Here is a 20017-nt window from a genome sequence, read left to right on the forward strand (position 1 = left end):
AACAATTCTATTTTTAGATGACAGCTTTTGGAGCATTCCTTCATAAAGGGTCCTTCTGCAGGAATTATTTTAATTTACTGGATTTGCTGGTTGTGGGTGTTTCTCTGGTATCGTTTGGTATTCAGTAAGTATAGTTATAATGTGAATGATTTACTTTTGCTTTGGGGTTTTAAACTGAGCTTGGTCTTTCAGCTCCTTTTGTTCCCCTGTTTTATGTGGGTGTGCAAGTTCAGTATTCAGGGTTGGGAATGGGAAGAGCTAGTGCTTTGTATGGAAAGTGCTGTAACTCATTACTAATACAGGTTGGAAACAAATTACTGCTTCCCACTATTACCAAGAGAACAAGGAAGAGCACTATGACACTGTACTGTATAGCAAATACCCCCTGGAGCTTCAGGAGGTTTAGATTCCCTCTTTTGTGCTATTGCCAAATGTACAATCCAGTTCTAAGAGCCTGTTCCTTCAGCATTGCCATAGTGTGGTATATAACCTGACAAAAGTATTTGAAGGGGAGAGAATTTATATTATAATCAGGACTGATTATGTGAGTGGTAGTGAAGAAATTTTTTGTTCCCTTTGGATCAGGCAAAACATGGTAATCTAAGAGTCTGAAGGTGCTTATTGATTCACTGAAGGAGCAGTTCTGCCTCATTTACAATCATCTCTGAAACCTTTACTGACTTAAAAAAGAGCAAGGGCTGAGTGTCAGTCAACTGTTCCCCAATTTGTATTGTACTTGTACTAGAATACGTATTATGCAATCTTTCAATTTTGCGGTATGTTCTTTAAAAGGCCATCTGCTATTATTTCCTCTCAAAATGCAGGCCTAGCTACTTAAACAAAGAAAGTGCGAGTCATTTGAGATCTTTTCATCTCCAGTTGGTTGGAAATTAAGGTATTCATTGCTTTACGAGACTTGCACAATGTCTGCGATAGACTTGTAAACACTGAAAAATACTTGAGAGTATTTTGCTTGTGACCGAACTTAGTAAGGCAGCTGCCTTACAGTGTCAGACAAGCCTTTGAGCTGTTAATTCCCAAGTTGCTCCAGAAATCAAAATCATTCTTGCAATATTTGAGATTAATAGTATTTTTAATATTACTAAAAGATCTATAAAGATGGACTTCAGAAATCTTAAGACTTTCCTGAATTTTCATATATAAGGAAGTTGCAATAACATTGTTATTCACAGTAAGAAAATTAGTTAACTGAAAAGTAACAATAACTTTTCTTCTTTCCCTAGATCAAGCGCTATCTCAGTTGTGAAGATCCTCAGAGTTTTAAGAGTCTTGAGGCCTCTAAGGGCAATAAACAGAGCAAAAGGACTTAAGGTTTTTACTTTAATCTTTTTCTCATCTACATTTCTTTTGGCTTGTTTCTTCAGTCCTGCCTCAGGTTAAAAACTGTACTACAAAAGAAATTGCCTGGAGAGGGCCACAGGGCAAGGCCAAAAGTCAGTTCCTGATTCTTAAGCATGCTAGGCCAGATTCTGCCCACAGTTACAAAAGTTTATATGTGGCATGCCACTGAGTGCAGATTTTGGCTGTTACACTTGCTATGAGCCAATGCATCACCACGGTATTTTTATTGTCATTCCACTGTGCATTTGTAATTTTTTATGAGTAGATGTTAATGGGTCCATTGCAACAGACTTCTGAGAAATTTAGAGAACAAGTCTAGGTATAATACTGACATCACAAAAATAGTTATTTAAAAAAAATAATCAGTGTGAGAAAATATGCTCTTACTCTTACAGTATGTATTTTATGATACTGCTATGTAAAAATTGTGTTAAAATCTTTTTTTCTTTCTTTGCAGCATGTTGTTCAATGTGTCTTTGTGGCTATTAGAACTATTGGTAATATCATGATTGTTACAACTCTGCTGCAGTTCATGTTTGCTTGTATTGGAGTGCAGCTGTTCAAGGTAAATAGACTCAAAATTTACACTGCATCAAGAACAGCAAAGCTCAGCTGACTTCTTGGTGACTTGGTGCTGAAACTGGGGCTGGTCCTGTTTTGAACCAGTCATAGTATAAATGTGTTTATTTTGTATGTTCTGCATTTTACCTTTGTTGTTGTTGTTGTTTTATAAATAGGGAAAATTCTATAGGTGCACCGATGAGGCAAAACAGAATCCCGAGGAATGCCGGTGAGAACTCCTTTGATTTATGAGTGTGACACATTATAGTTTAGACTGTAGCAACTGGGCAGGCATGTCTCAAGCCATTTAGGTTTGCGTAAGTTGGAATCATCATCTTAAAATCCACCAGCAAACTTTAAAACATAAGGGTGGTCAACCAAGGTTACCAAGGAAATTAAACAAGTTTAGCAATGGCATAAAATCAACTATTTTGAATTGAAGATTGAATAACTCTGAAGCTAATCTAATATTTCACTAATCACAATTTGTTTCTTTCCCTTTCTCACAGGGGGATATATATTGTTTATAAAGATGGAGATGTTGATAATCCAATGGTCAAAGAGAGGGTCTGGCAAAACAGTGATTTCAACTTTGACAATGTTCTGTCTGCTATGATGGCCCTTTTTACAGTATCTACTTTTGAAGGCTGGCCAGCGTGAGTGAATTCTCCTTGTCTTCACAGCATTGTTAACACAGTTACATTTTCCAGAACAGTTCTCTATCGTTTACCAGGCTTTTTTGGGGAGCAAAACAGTGTGAAGTGATGATACAAAAACTTATTAACGGAGGAAGAGAAAAAAGCATATCATCATTCTGAATGTACTGTTCTTTATATAAAAGTCTGTGTTCACTTTTCCTGTACTTGTATTTCAGCAATTCACTGCCTTTGTAGTCTGTAATGGAGCAGTGAGTGGGCAATGTTGGATTCAGGAATTCGACAAAATGAGATTCCAGTCTTCATTTTATATTTTGAGATTTCACTATGGATACAGAATAGACAAAGTACAGCTGTTGAGAACTCATCATTAGTGCATATTAGGTCAAACTGAATGCTGAAAATGCTCATTATTCAAGCCTCCTTTTGCCAGTAAAATCAATTTAAAATGTGAGCACCACATAAGATAACATAAAAGCACCATATGGTTTCTGAATATAATATTGTCCTTTCTGTGTGTGCATGCCTGTTAAAATCAGTGTAATCTTATGTTTTATATTGTTTGATTCCTAATCTTTCAGCTACTTCTGCTATAATGAACCGTTCTTCAGCTCTAATGGAAGTAATCCTTTTAGATGTTTATCCTTCCATGCCCTTTAAATAATACTAATATGAAAATTTTAGGCCTTTGAGTGAAACTTGTACTACAAAACTTGTAAAACAGTAGGCCATTTCTAAAATCCGTCCTCTGAGTCAGCGTATTTTACTGTCTTTTGCCATTTTAATGATAATTAAGATACACTTTTTTGTTTTTCAGGTTGCTGTACAAAGCCATTGATTCGAATGGCGAGAATGTAGGACCTGTATACAACTATAGAGTGGAGATCTCCATTTTCTTCATCATCTATATCATCATTATTGCTTTTTTTATGATGAACATATTTGTTGGTTTTGTCATTGTTACATTCCAAGAACAGGGAGAACAAGAATATAAGAATTGTGAGCTGGACAAAAATCAGGTTAAAACAAATAATTAACTCTTTAATTTTTTAAAGTATCTTTGTTTATTTATGCATGAAGAACTTCCTTTCTGCTTTGGGTCAGGAGAGGACACCAAGCACATATCTTAGTAAAAAACCAGAATTAGTAAATATTACTGTTATTAGGTATGCAAGTGACTCTCTGTTCCTCTTTCTGTAAGCCCAACATCTCAGCCTTTTTGTTATGAAGGGTGTTACATTAAGCTTGTCAGCATCTTAGTGTCTCACTTGTTGGTGTCACATTAAGAAGAACGTAGCATTTGGCAACTTATCTGTGGGAAGGGGTAGGTTTTACAATAAGAACAGAAATATAAATACTACGTTCTGAATATTTATCCCATATTAAGGAAAATGTTTGAAGTAGATTTTTATGCTTGTTTTTTTCTATTTATAAAGAAACTCATGGTTTATATTCAGATTCAAATAAATTCTGCACTTTTATTGCTTAATCCTTTGACTGAGAAACTCATCAGCAGGGGTCATGATCTTTCAGGTACTTATATTCCACTGTAACACATACTTAAATGAAGTGAACCATGAAACTTTGAGTAGCATTCGTAGTACACTTTGTGCTCTATCAGTCAGCTTATGTAAGCATCCTTCAAAAGGAAAGGGGAAGGCCCAACCTCTATGAAGATTTCAAACAATGATAAGAGTTCGAGGTGAATCCCTGATGTTCCCATCTATATAACGTGATTTTACTGGGCAATTTAACTGAGCTGTTATGAATAACACTCCTCCAGTATTTATTTTCCTGACTCTGTGGTTTTATCCTGTGCTGTTACATTTGTGATTGAAAACTGAGTAAAGGCAAAGCATGGCTTATAGGTGACTTAATAGTCATCTTTATTGTTAGCTAAGATTCTTTAGAGTTAAATCTAGATAATTCATTAGAATTATGATGGCTGGATAGCACCATCATGAGTAATATCAATGCTACACACTATGTACAGTACTGTATACTATACATATATACACACACACACACACATACACACACGCACAGAGTCCATAGTGTACTACTGTATACTACTATACTATATAAAGGTAAAACATTTCAGAATTTCCATGAGCATTATTTGATTTCTTTTTATGTGGCTGAGTAGTACATACGGTTAGTTGCAGTTGTAAATGACCAGGTGAAGCTTGAAGTGGTAAGGTACTTGATTACTTGATTAATACTTAATAATAAAAAACTCTATATAAGGTAGATACACTGCCTATTTTTTAGACTTCTATTTAACAATTTGCAGTTATCATAAATAGTATTCCCTTGTGATTCACTGTTATGTACAGTCTGACAATTTTTGATGTGTTTACTTTTACAGCGTCAGTGTGTAGAATATGCCTTGAAGGCACGCCCTCTTCGTAGATACATTCCAAAAAATCCTTACCAGTACAAGTTCTGGTATGTGGTGAACTCTACTGGATTTGAATACATCATGTTTGTCCTCATCATGCTGAACACGCTTTGCTTGGCTATGCAGGTAGGAAAACCAGAAGCTGTTTTGAAACCTTTGTCATGAATTGCAGGGAAGAATATGAGAGATACGGTGTCTTTGATTTATGGCAGATTTATCTACTTTTTTATGTAGTGAAATTAAAAAAAAACAACTCTGGTCATAGTACTGCTCTATGACATGTTCCAGGCTGTGTATCAGTTCCGTGAAGCAAAATTCTTTAAAACTGCTTGATGTCGATAAAGGTTTTCCTGACAGGAAAGAATAGTGGGAATGAGAGAAGCAATGCACAGATTCCCTCCCTCCACTTTCTTCCCTCATGACCTAGTGTTCCGAAGGAAAATGACTGGGTGCTATTGTTTTTTAAGCTTTCACTCTTTCTAAAGTTATTTTTCCTTCAAATGACAGAAAGATATGAGATAACTGATGAAGCAGCTGGAGATAAAAGGGGGAGGTACAAGAGGGGTATCCTGAAAACTAGATCAGTTTCAAAGACTTGAACAAGCCACTTTTTACAGTTGTGTCAAAATTTCCATGTGTATCACGTTCCCCCACAACACTACTCCCCAGCTATGCTGTGCAGTCCAATTATTAGTGATAGATCAGAATAATAATTGCTGTACTGATTATACTTATTATGTACTAGTGAAAGAACACACTATAATTAATGAATACTAGTAAAAGCTCAAAATAATATTGGACATTCCAAGTGACATATTTATCAGTTAGTGTTTGAAAGCGATTAGTGGAGAGAGTAACTTCATGCAAGATTCCACAGTCCTCTCCTGTACAAAGCCCACTGAAGACAGAAAGGGTAGCATTGGACTCTGTGACCTATATGTTCCAGAAATACGAAATAGCAGTCTTTGCCAAAGTGTCCATTGGAAGATGCTTTTAATGCCACATGTGTGGTTAAATACTTTATTTGCACCAAAAAATACTGAGTAAAAATCAATTTTTCTTGGTTACCTATGCTAAAATCAAGCTTTTTATACTGTACTTTTACCTGCAGCATAATATAATGTACATTTGTGTGTTCCCAAGACCATCCATGTGCAAGAAAATCTAAAGAGCACATAAAAGCCTACTTTTGTGAGCAAACATTTCTATCAACCAGTTAGATCTTTTATCTAATATATTCTTTTACATAATGCATTTAAACATTACTTCACCTCCTTAAACATTACTTCACCTCCTTGTAGCTTCTATACTTGTTCTGTGTTCTTTTTGTATATGTACTACACCATCTTTCTCTCTGGTGTTTGTATCTTCTTCAAAAGCTTAAAAATATCATGTGTGGAACAAGCATAGAACTGTATGATAATGCAAACCTCATACAAACATCTATTTTCATATATTAGCTGTGTATATATCTGTGTGTATTTTTGTATGTGTGTTTTTTCTGTGTGTGTGTGTATATATAAATTTACCTTTTTCTTCTTTTTCCAGCATTACACACTCACTGTTTTTCACCAACTATTTCTCTTGTCTGCTTTTCCCAGTTATTTCTTTCTCTTCCCCAATACCTTAGATTTTAATAGGAAAAAGATTAGCTAAAATCCAATTTACATACTGATTCTGCTTGCTTTTGCTGTAAACTTGTGGAAGTTGTATCCCCTTAAAACTACCTTTGCTATGCAATACATATTATTCTTTGACTAACATACTGCAGGCTTTCTAAATAAATGCAGCACAAAGTTATATAATTTTTAAACATATCATATACAACTTGGGAAATTGCTTTTGCTTAATATCTCATTTTTGAGGGACCAGTTTTCTGCTCAAAATCGTCTCTCTGGAGATCCCTCTTAGTTTGTAGAGGAATGACAAATTTGTTCCATTCAGTGCCTTAACAGAATCAATTTTAGATAACACTGTTTTTGACCAGCAATATTCAATTAGTCTTTATGCAGATAAGTTCGCATCATAAATACTAAGAGAAAACATCTTCCTGGACTGCATTTTTGCCAACTTTGTCTTATGCTATCTTACTTTCATTTAAAATTTACAATCCTTTACTTTTAAAAGTGTCATATTTTTCATTCACAGCACTATGGACAGTCTAAGCTCTTTAATGATGCAATGGACATTATGAATATGGTTTTCACAGGAGTGTTCACTGTTGAAATGGTTTTGAAACTGATTGCATTCAAACCTAAGGTAAGTTTTGGATGTGCCTTAATTAGGTGATCACCAAAAGAATTAAGTATAACAAGTTTCACATTATCTAGATATTATTCAAATAACAAGAAGAACCTAAATGTTTCCCACATTTAGCTATCAGTGAAATCTTCATAGAAATGTTAACCTGACTGTATGTGTGTCTGTAACTCCAGGAAATGAAATACAGATATCAGAAAAAAAGGTATTACAATGTAGTTGATGAGATCTGGAATACTTTGAGGTAACGAAAAGGTCCCTTTCTAAACCAGATAAATCATTTCCTGTTACAAGCATTACCGCTTCGCATATTCATGATACTGCATTCATAATCTTAAACAAAGTTAATCCTTGGTAAAGACTTGTACGTTATGTTATACTTCATTTTCTAAAATGCAAAATTGTAATATATCTTTATTTTATAAAATACAGCTAAGTACTGCAAACATACACATAAATAACTTTGCATATTCAAGTAGCCTTCTTAGTTTTTTGTTTTCAATTCTATATACACAGGATTTGCTAGAGGGACCCACAGTAAGCGGTTTAGATTCCTTGCCTTAAAGGGACACTGTCAAAATGAACAATGCAAGCACGTTTTCTGAAATAGGTTTTGCAGAGATACTGATACCTATAATTACTAACTGGAAAATAATAATGAAAATCAGATTATGATAGTTCATCCAGTCATATTTGTTCAGTTCTCACATCCCATTTATGACCATGTGAAATTTAAGAAAGAAAAACTAAACTGAATTTTGGTTTCAGTTACAATGAAATCAGTGTTTATTCTGGTCTTATATCAATGTAGATAAGTAAAATGTGGTCACTCGCTCTGCACAGAATGTGAAAAAAGCCAGTCATACCATTTGAGGTTTACTGATCTCACCATCTAAGTCTGGTATTTTCCTGTTTTCATTGCCCTTCTTTTAAAGTAATCAGGACATCTGCATCCATAATCTGAATGTGGGCTATGCCCTTCCTATGTTTTAAATAGCAGACTGGATGACCGTAGGCTGTGTGGGCAAACTTGCTCTTGCTTTAAACTAATTAACTCTGATACTTCAGAGCCATGGCAGCCCAGAGCTCAGCATGGGGTAGATGTGTGACTACTATCCAGCTTTTCAAGACTATTTATTCAGCTTGCATTTAGCCATTAGCTCTGCTGTGTAGCCTGGGCTACTTGATTTAAAGCTAGCTTTATGTATTTGCTTGTGTAAGTAAATAAGTTATACATCCCTTGAGGTCTGGTGTTTGGGATGTGAAGTGTGGAGTTCTGGGTGAATACTTACCCACTCTCCCATAATCTCACTCTACCCTGGCCAATCCATTGTATATATTTCTGATGAATTTATTTGTATTTTTGTGTCACCTATCTTATTTAAATGTTAGGGATTTCACACCAAAAGCAACATAATATTAGGCCCCAGAGGAGATAGTTAAGATATGTGGACCACAGCGCCATGAGTATGCTGATTGTATTTCATGATTGCAATTCCTGTTCTGTATCCTTGTTTCACACTGAAGTTTCAGGAGATTTTGCTGCATTTTATCATCTGCTCTTTGAAAGAAGATTGTGAATCCTTCTATGGTTCTCCGTGCACTTGTGGCTATAGTCAGAAATAGTAGCTAATGCAAAATACAGTGGTCTGATCATAAGTGTATAAATCACAACGCTCCATTGGTATTATGGACTTCCTATTCACTATTGAATGATATTCAGTGTCTTAATACTGGTCTCAAAGACTTTGTGCAACTTGGGTTCTAACTGTTGCAACATGCTCTCTATCTGATTAGATGCTTTTACTGTAACAGATCTCTGGATCTGAACACTGATTGTTTGAAGGGAAGACACTGTCAGTGAAAGGTCCTCATTTCCTGAATTTTGTTCCCTCATGGATTCAGCAGACCTTAAACTTGCTAATTAGGAGGACAAGGTTAAAAGGCCATCGTATTAATCAGATTTTTGCCAGAGATTAATTAGCAGAAAGGGAATGGAATTAATTAAGGTGTTTCCTGATATTCTTAGTAACCTCTTTATTGTGAAGTATTCTTTAGCAAGACACCTATTGGCAATGTATATTACAGTTTTTTAATAGTTGCAAATCAGTTAGCAGTCTTAAGCAGAATATGAATGTCTTTTAGCAATCTAAATTTAAAATTAGATACATGTTTAAGAAAATAATGAATTGTTTTAATTATTATTAAGATTTATTAATACTAGGAACAATCTGAAACCAAATTTAACCGTTTGCTTTAGGGTCTGTGAGGAAAAACTGATTAATTTCTTCTGTTCGTGCCACCATTGGGTTACTTAGTCTAGTCAGGCAAAATTGACAGTTTTATTTATTAATTTTGTGCATTTTAAAAATCATTTCAAAGATGCTCAAAGCATCAGATGAACATTCTGTTATTTACTGTGTAAAAATGAAATTATAAAAAATTTAGTTTTTATCTGATCTGCTTGGCAGTGCCCCTTAATACGTTGTCAAAAATCCTGTAAAAAGTGTGATCTTCCATTTTTGCTGTTCCTGCAAACCTAAGACTGTTATAAATATTGATACTCCTGGTATGACATTGTGTTGTATAAAACTAAGGTACTGAAGACTGCCTTCCAGCTCGGAGATTGGAACACACAGTACTTTGCAGAATGAGGCCTAAACTTTTCAACAGAGCATTATAAGGACTGAAATATTTATGTAATAGAACAACAGAAACATATTTTTGTGTTTAATTCTATATGCCTATATATTCCCCAGGATTTGTGATGTATCCTTTAGCATTTCTCAATGAATAGCTTTTAAAAGGGTAGGCTTTTTTCTATCCATGTTGTTCTTCACATATGCTAAAATCTGTTACTTAGCATGGTTAGTACATTATAAAATATATTTATGAAATCTAAAACAATACATCAGCACATACCATATATACAGCTTCATGATAGCCAACTGTTACTTAAACTTGTAATGATTTTCCATGTCATTTTACATCAGATTTTTGTAAGAAAAAAGGAAAGATGGCTAGTAAGTGAATTGATCTTGGGTCATTGCAGTGGTGAAAACAACTTATTTGCATGATGTTTATTTGCTGTGACTTGTCCATTCCTCCCTTTTCCAAAACCATCTTTATTTTCTCTTAGTTTTTTGTTTATTTGTATGCTTTTGCTTTACATATTACTTTGAACAATATTTGTCCATACTGATGGAAAAGGTTTCTTAAATAAATGTTTAAAGCATTTTAGAAGTATTGAATCAAAATGTGAATATGTTATTTAAGTGCCTTATATTGTAGTATGTCTAGTAAAGTTATTTTTTCCGTAGGTGAAATTAGCCTTTCTTTGGAGGACCTTTCTTTGGTTCCCGTTGTTGTAGGGAAAGACGGGTAGCATACCTCAGGATTTTGCTGATTATCTGTTTGCTGTTTGATAATAGTACCTTATTTTTTTATGTATAGTTATCATTATTTAAAAACCGAGAAATATATTTCTTTTAAGCAAAAAAAGTAGGGAATATGAACGGTCAAGAAGAATACTGTGAGAGTAGCTTACCTTGTTTAGTTGACAAGTACTAAGGTTTGTAGAATTATACACCTCAGTATTGTTGAGGCAGTCCATCATGGTGTTTAGCAGAAACTTCAGGAATGGCTTGTTCTGATGAAGTGGGAGGGATTAAAGGAGGAGTGGTAGGGAATTGTGCAGGAGTTCTCAGAAGTAGGTGTTTTTGTTCAGGAGGCCAAATCCCTGAACATTGCCTTTTGCCCCAAAACCGGAACTGATGACTGATCCCAGAGAACCAAAGCATGCAGCACGAAGGGCTGTAGCAGTAGTCTGACCTATTTTCCTACCCCAGCCCCTTGCTTAAATTAAGGAATGGTTATAGCAATTCTCTTTTTAAAGGAGATGAAACTTAAAATAGGATAGTATTAGTAAGTGCAACATTTTGGGAAACAGAGAGTAGCATTAGAAACATGATGAGACCTTCCTGACACTCTACTCAGTTCTTACTCTTCTAGAATACTGTGTAGAGCTGTCTCCTCCTGTAGCTGTGCATTCGTAGTTTCCAAGAGCAAATTCTCACATGAAATTAGCTTTTTTTGAATCATCATTCACTTGAATGTAACTTTTAAACTGTAAAGTTACTAGAAATTCTGACAGTTTAAAATCTTGAGAAAAATATTGTCCACTTCTTATTATAAAAAAAAATTTCTAGCTGATTTTGCTTTTCTGTGCTAAGAATATCGCTAGCAACTTCTTAACCCACTGAGCTAAAACATCATCTTAAAGTAGTCTAAAAGGGTAACGAGACATAAGGTTAGATTTGCATACTGCTATTTAAACTCTTTGTAAATTTGTTTTTAAAAATTGCAATAGCAACTGGCAAGTTATTATTTTAAAATGAATAACCAGGAAGGCAAAATGCATGTACAAAATGTACATTATAGCCATTGTTACATAATGTACATTCCTTAGCCGTAGTCGGCTGGTAAATCAGTATATCTGAATAAAAAAAAAGACAGGGCCAATAATATTTGCGATTTTGAAATTCTGTAACAACTAGGCAGAATCCACATATTGAAGAAAACCTACATACCTTGCTTCCAAAGAGTGACCTTCAACAAATGAATACATCTGGATTTGTTTCCAGTGTTCATAAATAATGACAGTTTGCTCCTGGAACCCACCTCAAAGTCTTTTCAAATATCTTACTGCACAAACATGCACAGTTTTGATGCCAATAGACAGTGCTGAATGGGGTTCTTGATGATAGTGCTTTATGACCATTTGCAGCAGTGAGCCAATAACATATCCATACGGAATATAGTTAAAGCCAGAAAGTGTCAGAAGGGGGAATAAGTAATTCATGAAGATGACTTTTCAGACACTGGAGTAACTGCATTTATATCACTAAGAACTTGTTCAAGTTCGTATGGGTGTTAGTGTTGTCTTCACTGGCTGTAGAATCAGGCCCTAACTGCAAATGTAGTGCAAGTTCCTAAATTTTAAGCCTAGTTTATGAATAAAAGATTGTCAATCCTCTAATATTTATGCACAGTTCCATTTACTTGAATAATAATTGTGCATGATTAACTAATGATGAGCTTTGACCCTTAGACTATTTTTACCAGTCACTTAGGACTGTCACAAAGTCACTGATGTTAAGGAGATTTCCATTGGCTTGGTCCTTTAGAAATATTATCAAAAGGACTTTGTTGTGCTTGTTAGGGTATATATGTGAGGATGTTTCAGCACTGCTGGGAGTCCAAAACAGTGTTTTGGATGATGGCTTGCTCGCCAACTTTGTGCTTTTATGATGGTGTGTTATGCATGTGTACTGTGTGTAAGTGTGTGTGCGTATGTGTGTGTCTGTCTGTGTGTGTGTCTGTGCGTGTATATATATAAAACATATATATACACTCACACATGCACACATGTACATATATGTTGCTTTTCCTTCAGTAGGCAATATTGTTTGTTTTGTTTTGTTTTCTCATTAGACCACAGGTTTTGTTTAACTAATTTCTGTTTATGCAAAACTAAACAGAAGTATGCAAATATTTGACATTTCATGTGTAATCACAAACGTTTGCACCCTGCCTGCTCTGTTCAGGGCTATTTTAGTGATGCCTGGAATACGTTTGACTCCCTCATCGTTATTGGCAGCATAGTAGACGTCGTTCTCAGTGAAGCTGATGTGAGTATACCCCAGCTTACTTTCCCCAGTCCCTACTTCTCTTTCTCTGTCTCCCCACTATTTCCATCATCTGGACAAGTCACAGATTTTGATCTGATGTTTCTAAACTTTGAGTACAGACCAGTCATAGGTCAATTATGTTGATATGGGAAATAAATAGCCTTTTTTTCTACCAATTTTTTAGCTGTGAAAGGGAAAGATTGTATAGTGGTACATCAGAGAAGCCTAGAGTGTTTCTGTGTTATAACGCTGTCCTTTTCTTCTCTTTTTCTGTTTGTGTTTTTCTCTTGCTCTCTTTCTGCTGAATGCTTGTCCTAACAGCACTATTTCACTGATGCATGGAACACTTTTGATGCCTTAATTGTTGTTGGTAGCGTCGTTGATATTGCTATAACAGAAGTTAATGTAAGTAGCAACTGTTCATGCACTAAAAAGTAATTGCTGTCATCAAGAAATACAGAAAATGTAAAATTTATCCCCCAAACTCCTTTTTTTAGACATAAGTTTGTTATATTCTGGAATCAGAGGCCAAAATATTTATATAGATATTTGTACAAGCTATTATTATAGATCTATATACACATACACACAGCATAGTGAAACAAAGAGAAAGACATTTTTCTATAATTGTACAGAAAATATTTTAAATTCATTTTATGTATAAAAAAGGAAATATTAGGCCTCTGTTACTATTTTATTTGAAGCCCAGTGATTTCTTTAGGTAGCTTGACCCTGGTAATTCAAGCATAAAATTATTTTAAAGGCTGAGTTGTTTAACAAATAATGATTTTTTCTTTGGGAAGACTGGATTTCAGCTTGATCTTAGCATTCGTATCTCATTAGGTAACAGGAGAAAGGGTACACAGAAGATTAGGCTTTCCATACTGTGAAAAAGAAATGGTATTTTTAATATCCCTTTTGCTTTTCCCATCCTGCAGTGAATGTTCTGACAGTTGAATTACTGTTAAAGTACTTTGAAAATTCCAACTTTTCACCAAAATTTTCGGTGACAGGCATTACACGTATGGGTGTTTGGACAACAGAAAGATCCCTTTCCAAAGAACAAATAGGGAGACACTGATTTTTGCCTATTTTCTGTCTCACTTGCTGGCTTTAACAAGGAGAGCTGTATAATGGAAAAGATAAATGAAAGTTAACAAAAAAGATAAAATGGAAGCAGATATGCAGGTGCTTCCCATACTTAGATGCTTCTTTGTTTAAGTGTTCAAAATCAAATTTTAGAGGAAAGTGCCTCTTCCCTCTAATGCCTCTTAAGACCTCAGCAAGGGAGAATGAAGGTGAGTCTTGGATCCATATCAGCAACTCAAAATGTTCAGTGAGTGCGCAGACTCGCTGGGGGAAGTTAGCCTATTCCACCTGCTGAGGATCTTACCTATTTATCATTCCAAGATAACTGAGTTATCCAGAAATACCTGCAGAGATGCCAGGCCCCAACACTCACATATTTCCCATGTATCAAAGAACGGATTAAGTGGAGAAAGCTATAGATGTAAATAACTGCATACTATTATTTTATTTGAAGATACTTAGCTTAAATATTTTTCTGTATCCATCCCAGTTTATGAACTAGCTAGTATTATTCCATTTTCTCTTAAATTTGGTTTAGTAAGCTACTTGCTAGACATCTTTTTTTTTTCCAGTGCGTTCCATTACTTACCCAAATTGTTTCTTTTCAGTAGAGATATTTAGTATTTATCATCTTTCAAAAAAATTTTAAATTTTAAATAAGTAATATTCTCAGATGGTGGATTTTTTTTATATGGGGGAAATGAGGCAGAATATGATGCAGGTCTTAGTAGTGGGAGTCAGTTACGAAGTCCAGTCACTATTAAGCCCTATCCATTACAAGCTCCTAGCAATGCGAGATGGAGTCTGCAAAGAGTATTAAGATTTTGATTCAAAACACATTTTTATCAAAAGTAGGTAGAGAGGAAAACCTCAACACTATGCTTCCATTTCTGTAAAGCCTAAATGTTAACATAACTAAAAGGTATTCAAAGACTGAACATAAGCTTTTATAATTTTTTAAATGTTAAAGTTCATGATCCATCTTGTGATTATCATTGCCATTTTATTGGAACAGTTTCTCAGAGAAAACACATTTTAAAATTTATTTTCCGCAGTGGTTTGTGTCAGGAACCCAAATCTTAGGATCATATCCCTCCAGTCCATAGCAGAAACAACTACCTTGTACTTCATTTAGACAGTAACTTGGTTTTGGACCTGTGAGTACTAGGATAATAAAGTTGCCCAGGAATGTGGAGTAGGAGTTGTAGTTGAAAAAGTTGTGATCTGTTCCAAGAATTCCAGGATCAGAAAAGAAGAAAAAGGCAAAAGTCTCAAGATCTATCTAGAAGGCAGTTCGGGGCTTTCAGTGCTTTGTTCAGATCACCAAACTGTACTACCAGGAGCTTGGATTTGTCAGGCTGATCTAGATTGAGGCTATGGTTTGATGAGGATTTCTTTTGGCATCTCTCTGAGTTTGAGCAGCCTTTACCCACAACCCTTCTTCTACTCCCGCAGCTCTGTGAGCTGTGCTTCCACAAGTGTTTGTGGGGCTTTGGAGCTGGCTGGATCAGGGCACTGACCAGAAGGTATTGGCACAAGTATGGGGCACGATGGGGCAAGAATGAGTGGACAAGGGCAAGGAGGATGGGGCTGCTGCCAAAAGAAATACTTCTCATACTGTGCCCATACAGGTCTCCCTTCAGAGCCTATTAACATTGGCCTGGACAACATCAATTACTTGCAGTAGCTGCTGTTGAGAAACAGTGATGTGAAGAGTTTTTAATCTTCTTTGGTTCTAGTCTGTTTGGTAAGCACAGCAATACATATTACTAATATATTTAAACCCAATATGAAAAACATATGTATTCTTTTATCAGGTTATGACTTTTTTTGAAGATGGCAAAATACCTTCAAGTATACATAGTCTATTAACTTTAAGGACTTCAGATTTCTTTATTCAACTGCAAATTTTGCAGACTGCCAGGTCAAGGAATAAACATCAAAATAATTCTAAGGCTGATTCACCTTAAAATTTCGTTCTGATTTACTGTATGAGAATATCATGAATGACTGCATTACTGGAAAGAATATTTGAGGAACATATCGCTTTCCCTGATAGCTGCAAAATATACTTGATTTTGAAGAGATATTGAAAAATAGCTCAAATGTATTCCAGTTATGGTACAAGATGGCCCTGTACTTGGCCCTCTACTTAACTCTGTATTTAGCACTGTATGGACAGTGTTGATTTGACAGCATTACTTGTAACTAATTACAGCTGTGATGAACACTGTCTTTTTAGTAATTCACACAGTTGTCTTAAAAATATTCTGGAGATCAAAGTAGTGATCTTCAGCTAAAATATACACCACAGTCTGGATTATATGTATCAAGAACTAGCACTGTCATTTCTTAGTTTTTCGTGCTACACTCACTAGAGAAAAGACTCATCTTTGATGTCTTCTAGTACTGCACAGCAGATTCCTCTATTTGTGTACTAAATATTGTCTGTTTCTGGTCTTTTCCACTTTATTGTGCTTTGTTTGTGCAAGTCATCAATGTACTGTACTTTCAATGTATTTCTGGGCTTGATTTCCCATTTTCAACATGAAACAGGGAATTCCGTAAACTGTCCAGGGAAATCTGTAGGTTTGTACATGACTTTTATTCTTTCGATTCCACTGAATTATTCCTGCATCATTAGTTTTGTGTAAATTTGTGTCATCTAAATTTAATATTTTAGAATCTTTTCTTTGACACTGTAAAATGTGCCATTACATCCATACTTTTTATCTAACAGTAACAGTGGTCCTGGAAAATCTACAGCCCTGCTAAGATGCTAACAAGGCTTCGTTTTCAATAGGATTTCAGGCACAATTGAAATGGCACCTATGTAAATACCCGCTACCCGCTATGGAAACTTCTTAAACTGAGGGTGCTCAGCCTTGCTTGAAAGTGGGGTGATCTGAAACAGTGTAAATTGCTAGCACTAATGTAAAATCATATGTTGTTGGAGTTGTAATTGCACTAATACAGCCATCTCAGTTGGTCAATGTAAATGAACATTTAAAAGAATGTAAATAGTTAAAATAATCTACACAGCTTCAAGATGAGCTAAACATTCTTATAGGTTTGCATATATAAATGCCTCATGTGGTGGAAACAACTAGACATCATTGTGATATTGTAGCTGTATAATTTTAGACTAATTCCAACAATCAGCAAGTTCTTCTAGTACATATCGTGTTTTTATCTGACCCACTTCTTTTCAAGTGAATGGGCTGGACTTTCTAGTTACATATCAGCTTGATTCCAGTATTAAATCTGGGAAATTAAATGTCATGTCTTTATTTTCTTGTTCCTCTCCTTATTTTTATTTTAAGTTTTATAATAATGTATATGGTGCCCTGAGGCTGATTCTGCTGATCCAGTAGCTTCCCCTTCACACAGTATCCAGGAAATTACTGTGCTTTGCATATTCTCAGACCCCATGAAAGTCAGTGTGTTTAATGTGTTCAGCAATTTACAGGACTGCTCAGCATCCTGAAGGACTGAATCAATGACTGATTCCAAAAAAAACCACCTCAGTGCAACATGTATTTTGACAATACGCCATTTGCTATGATTGCTTTTTTATTTACCCTGTCATTTAATATCCCTTCCTTTAACCAGTTCTTCTTTTCTGAACCTAATTGGTTTTCATGTTCATTTTATTTTTAGAAAATTTTAGAGGCAAGTATATACAAGTAAATACATATATGGTATAGCAATACAAAATTTAAAAGCACTACTAAAACCCATATAGTTATTTTTGCTTTTTGGTAACCTTTTGTTTTCAGAGAGTTTCACATGACACACAAGATCTTATGTGGTCATAAAAATGGTTCCATCTCAATTAAAAAAAAAAAAGACAAAAAAAAGAAAAAGCAGAGTAGTGATTGTGAGACAGAAGATGTGGTCAGTCCATTCTGGAACATTAAAATACCTAATTTAGCTACAGATACGATAGAGATAAATAAATGAAATATATGAAATAAACGAAATGAAATATATGAAATAAATGAAAATAAATGAATAAGTTCTTAAATGGAAATAACAGACATGTTTCAATCTGGCCTGACTGTAGAGAAGTTACCTGCAGTTCATATTTGCTGAGAAACCATTTGGATGACCAACAATGGATGACTTAGAGGCATGATCACATTGTCACAGTAGTAGATACAAAGGTTTTAATTCACATTTTTTATTTTCATCTCTTTTACCATTCATGTGCTGCCAAAATGTCAAGAAATGGAGAGTTCACTTTCCTCTTCTTTTGTGTAAATATTTTATGCAGACCCTGTGGGACTACTCTTAAGCCTGAAGTTAAGTAAAACCCAAATTCTTTGCTGAAACAGGGCTTAAAGGCACAGCATTGATACTGTCTTCCTGAGTCCCTCAGGAATATCTAATTGTCTTGAACTCAGCATTGTAAACATAAACTTATTAAAGTCATATACTACCATAACAACTAACAGTGGTTAGTAGCAATGTGGTAAATCAAAAGTCTTTCACAGAAATAGAATTGGATATTCTGTCATTTGGTATGAAGGAACACCATTATTACCACCTCAGCGCTATGAAGTGCATAGTGTTGACTTGTGAACAGTGGGGCACACTTTTCTTTTGTTAGACAGCTAGTGGAGTGTATACTAGGATTTCTGGTGCTCATTTTCATATAGCCTCCCTCTCACATAGTAACTGGTGGGATAGTTCATGCTGCTTCTTAGATGGAGTGGATTAAAGCCCTCATTTCCACCTCCTGTGAGAGATTTTGGGTTCCAGTTGTGAACATAAGCACTGCAGTTTGGTTTGGATCTCACTTCATGCATCAGTATCACATGTTAGATCATGTGCTTTGTTGATACTAATTCATTTTCGTGAATGCTATGAATATATTTTATAAACTTTTGCAAATGTATCTCTTAAAGCCTAAGGACAGTTCAGAAAAAAATATTCTCATATAGTTTTGCTTTAGTTGGTGTCAAGCCATACTGCAGTATGCAATCTACTCTGTGTTGCAATATTGAATTTGGAAATAGAAGTAAATTTCTGAGCTGCCTCCATGAAGATATTGACAATTTAGTTATTTTATTGGATAACTAAGGCTACATTAGACAGTAGCCGAAATAATATGCTATGTCATCTCATGAACATAAAAACATTAAACACATCAAACATTAAATACATCTTTTACTAGGGAAAAAGATTATTTTTAATCTACTTTGGGGTTCTCCATATCACTTCAAAATTTTTATTAGATGATGTATATGAGTATTTGGTTCATATTGAGATGAATATTGGTTCATATAGAGAGCTCTCATAAGGCTATGAAAAAAATGCTTATTAGCACATTTGAATCCCAGCAGTTATTCTCTGAACAAATCATATACATACGTACACATACCACACCCACACCCACCCACACACATATACGTGTTTCTAAAGATATTTTGGCAACCTGAATACTCTCCTATCTATGTTATTGTCGTATTTGTCATTCGGATGTTTCCTGCTATTTTTGCAGTCACGACTACATCATTATTATGTGTTTATTTGTTTTGGCATATGATAGTACCCTTTGGCACAATCTATAACAAGAAGCTTTTGATCAGCACTGTATACTAATATCCACTGGTTTGCACTATGTTTATTTTTTTCTTAAACACAGAGCTGCAGTTTGCTTCCAATGCATGATGCAATCAGTTTCACACTGATCACAGTTTTGACATACGGTGGCTTTTTCCAAAGCTAGGATGTTTATCTGGAACTTTACTTTTATTGCAGTATGAGCAGTGTAACAAGGAGTTATTGTTTAGGAAATCCCAGAATCACAGAACGGTCGAGGTTGGCAGGGACCTTTAGAGATCATCTGGTCCAACCTGCTGCTCAAGCAGGGTCACCTAGAGCAGGCTGCCCATGACCATGTCCAGACAGCTTTTGAGCATCTCCAAGGATGGAGACTGCACAACCTCTCTGGGCAACCTGCTCCAGTGCTCAGTCACCCTCACAGTAAAAAA

At 35.2% G+C, this 20017-nt stretch overlaps 1 protein-coding gene across 7 annotated transcripts in view; it reads left to right on the forward strand.

Moving 5' to 3' along the window:
* CACNA1D (calcium voltage-gated channel subunit alpha1 D) overlaps nt 1-20017 on the forward strand; it is a 209679-nt gene that overhangs the window by 135993 nt on the left and 53669 nt on the right. For 3 of the 7 annotated variants that reach the window (XM_026102807.2, XM_064518903.1, XM_026102808.2), the window contains exons 22-31: nt 18-124; nt 1245-1332; nt 1820-1927; nt 2100-2152; nt 2433-2579; nt 3397-3598; nt 4948-5106; nt 7129-7239; nt 12846-12929; nt 13251-13334. In XM_026102807.2, the coding sequence (XP_025958592.2) occupies nt 18-124; nt 1245-1332; nt 1820-1927; nt 2100-2152; nt 2433-2579; nt 3397-3598; nt 4948-5106; nt 7129-7239; nt 12846-12929; nt 13251-13334 (1143 nt within the window). The remainder of the gene's footprint in view (nt 1-17; nt 125-1244; nt 1333-1819; nt 1928-2099; nt 2153-2432; nt 2580-3396; nt 3599-4947; nt 5107-7128; nt 7240-12845; nt 12930-13250; nt 13335-20017) is intronic. The other 4 variants (XM_064518904.1, XM_064518905.1, XM_064518906.1 and 1 more) reach the window with 3 other exon arrangements.

The sequence above is a fragment of the Dromaius novaehollandiae genome, chromosome 12, assembly GCF_036370855.1.
Source record: "Dromaius novaehollandiae isolate bDroNov1 chromosome 12, bDroNov1.hap1, whole genome shotgun sequence".
In the NCBI taxonomy this organism is placed as follows: domain Eukaryota; kingdom Metazoa; phylum Chordata; class Aves; order Casuariiformes; family Dromaiidae; genus Dromaius; species Dromaius novaehollandiae.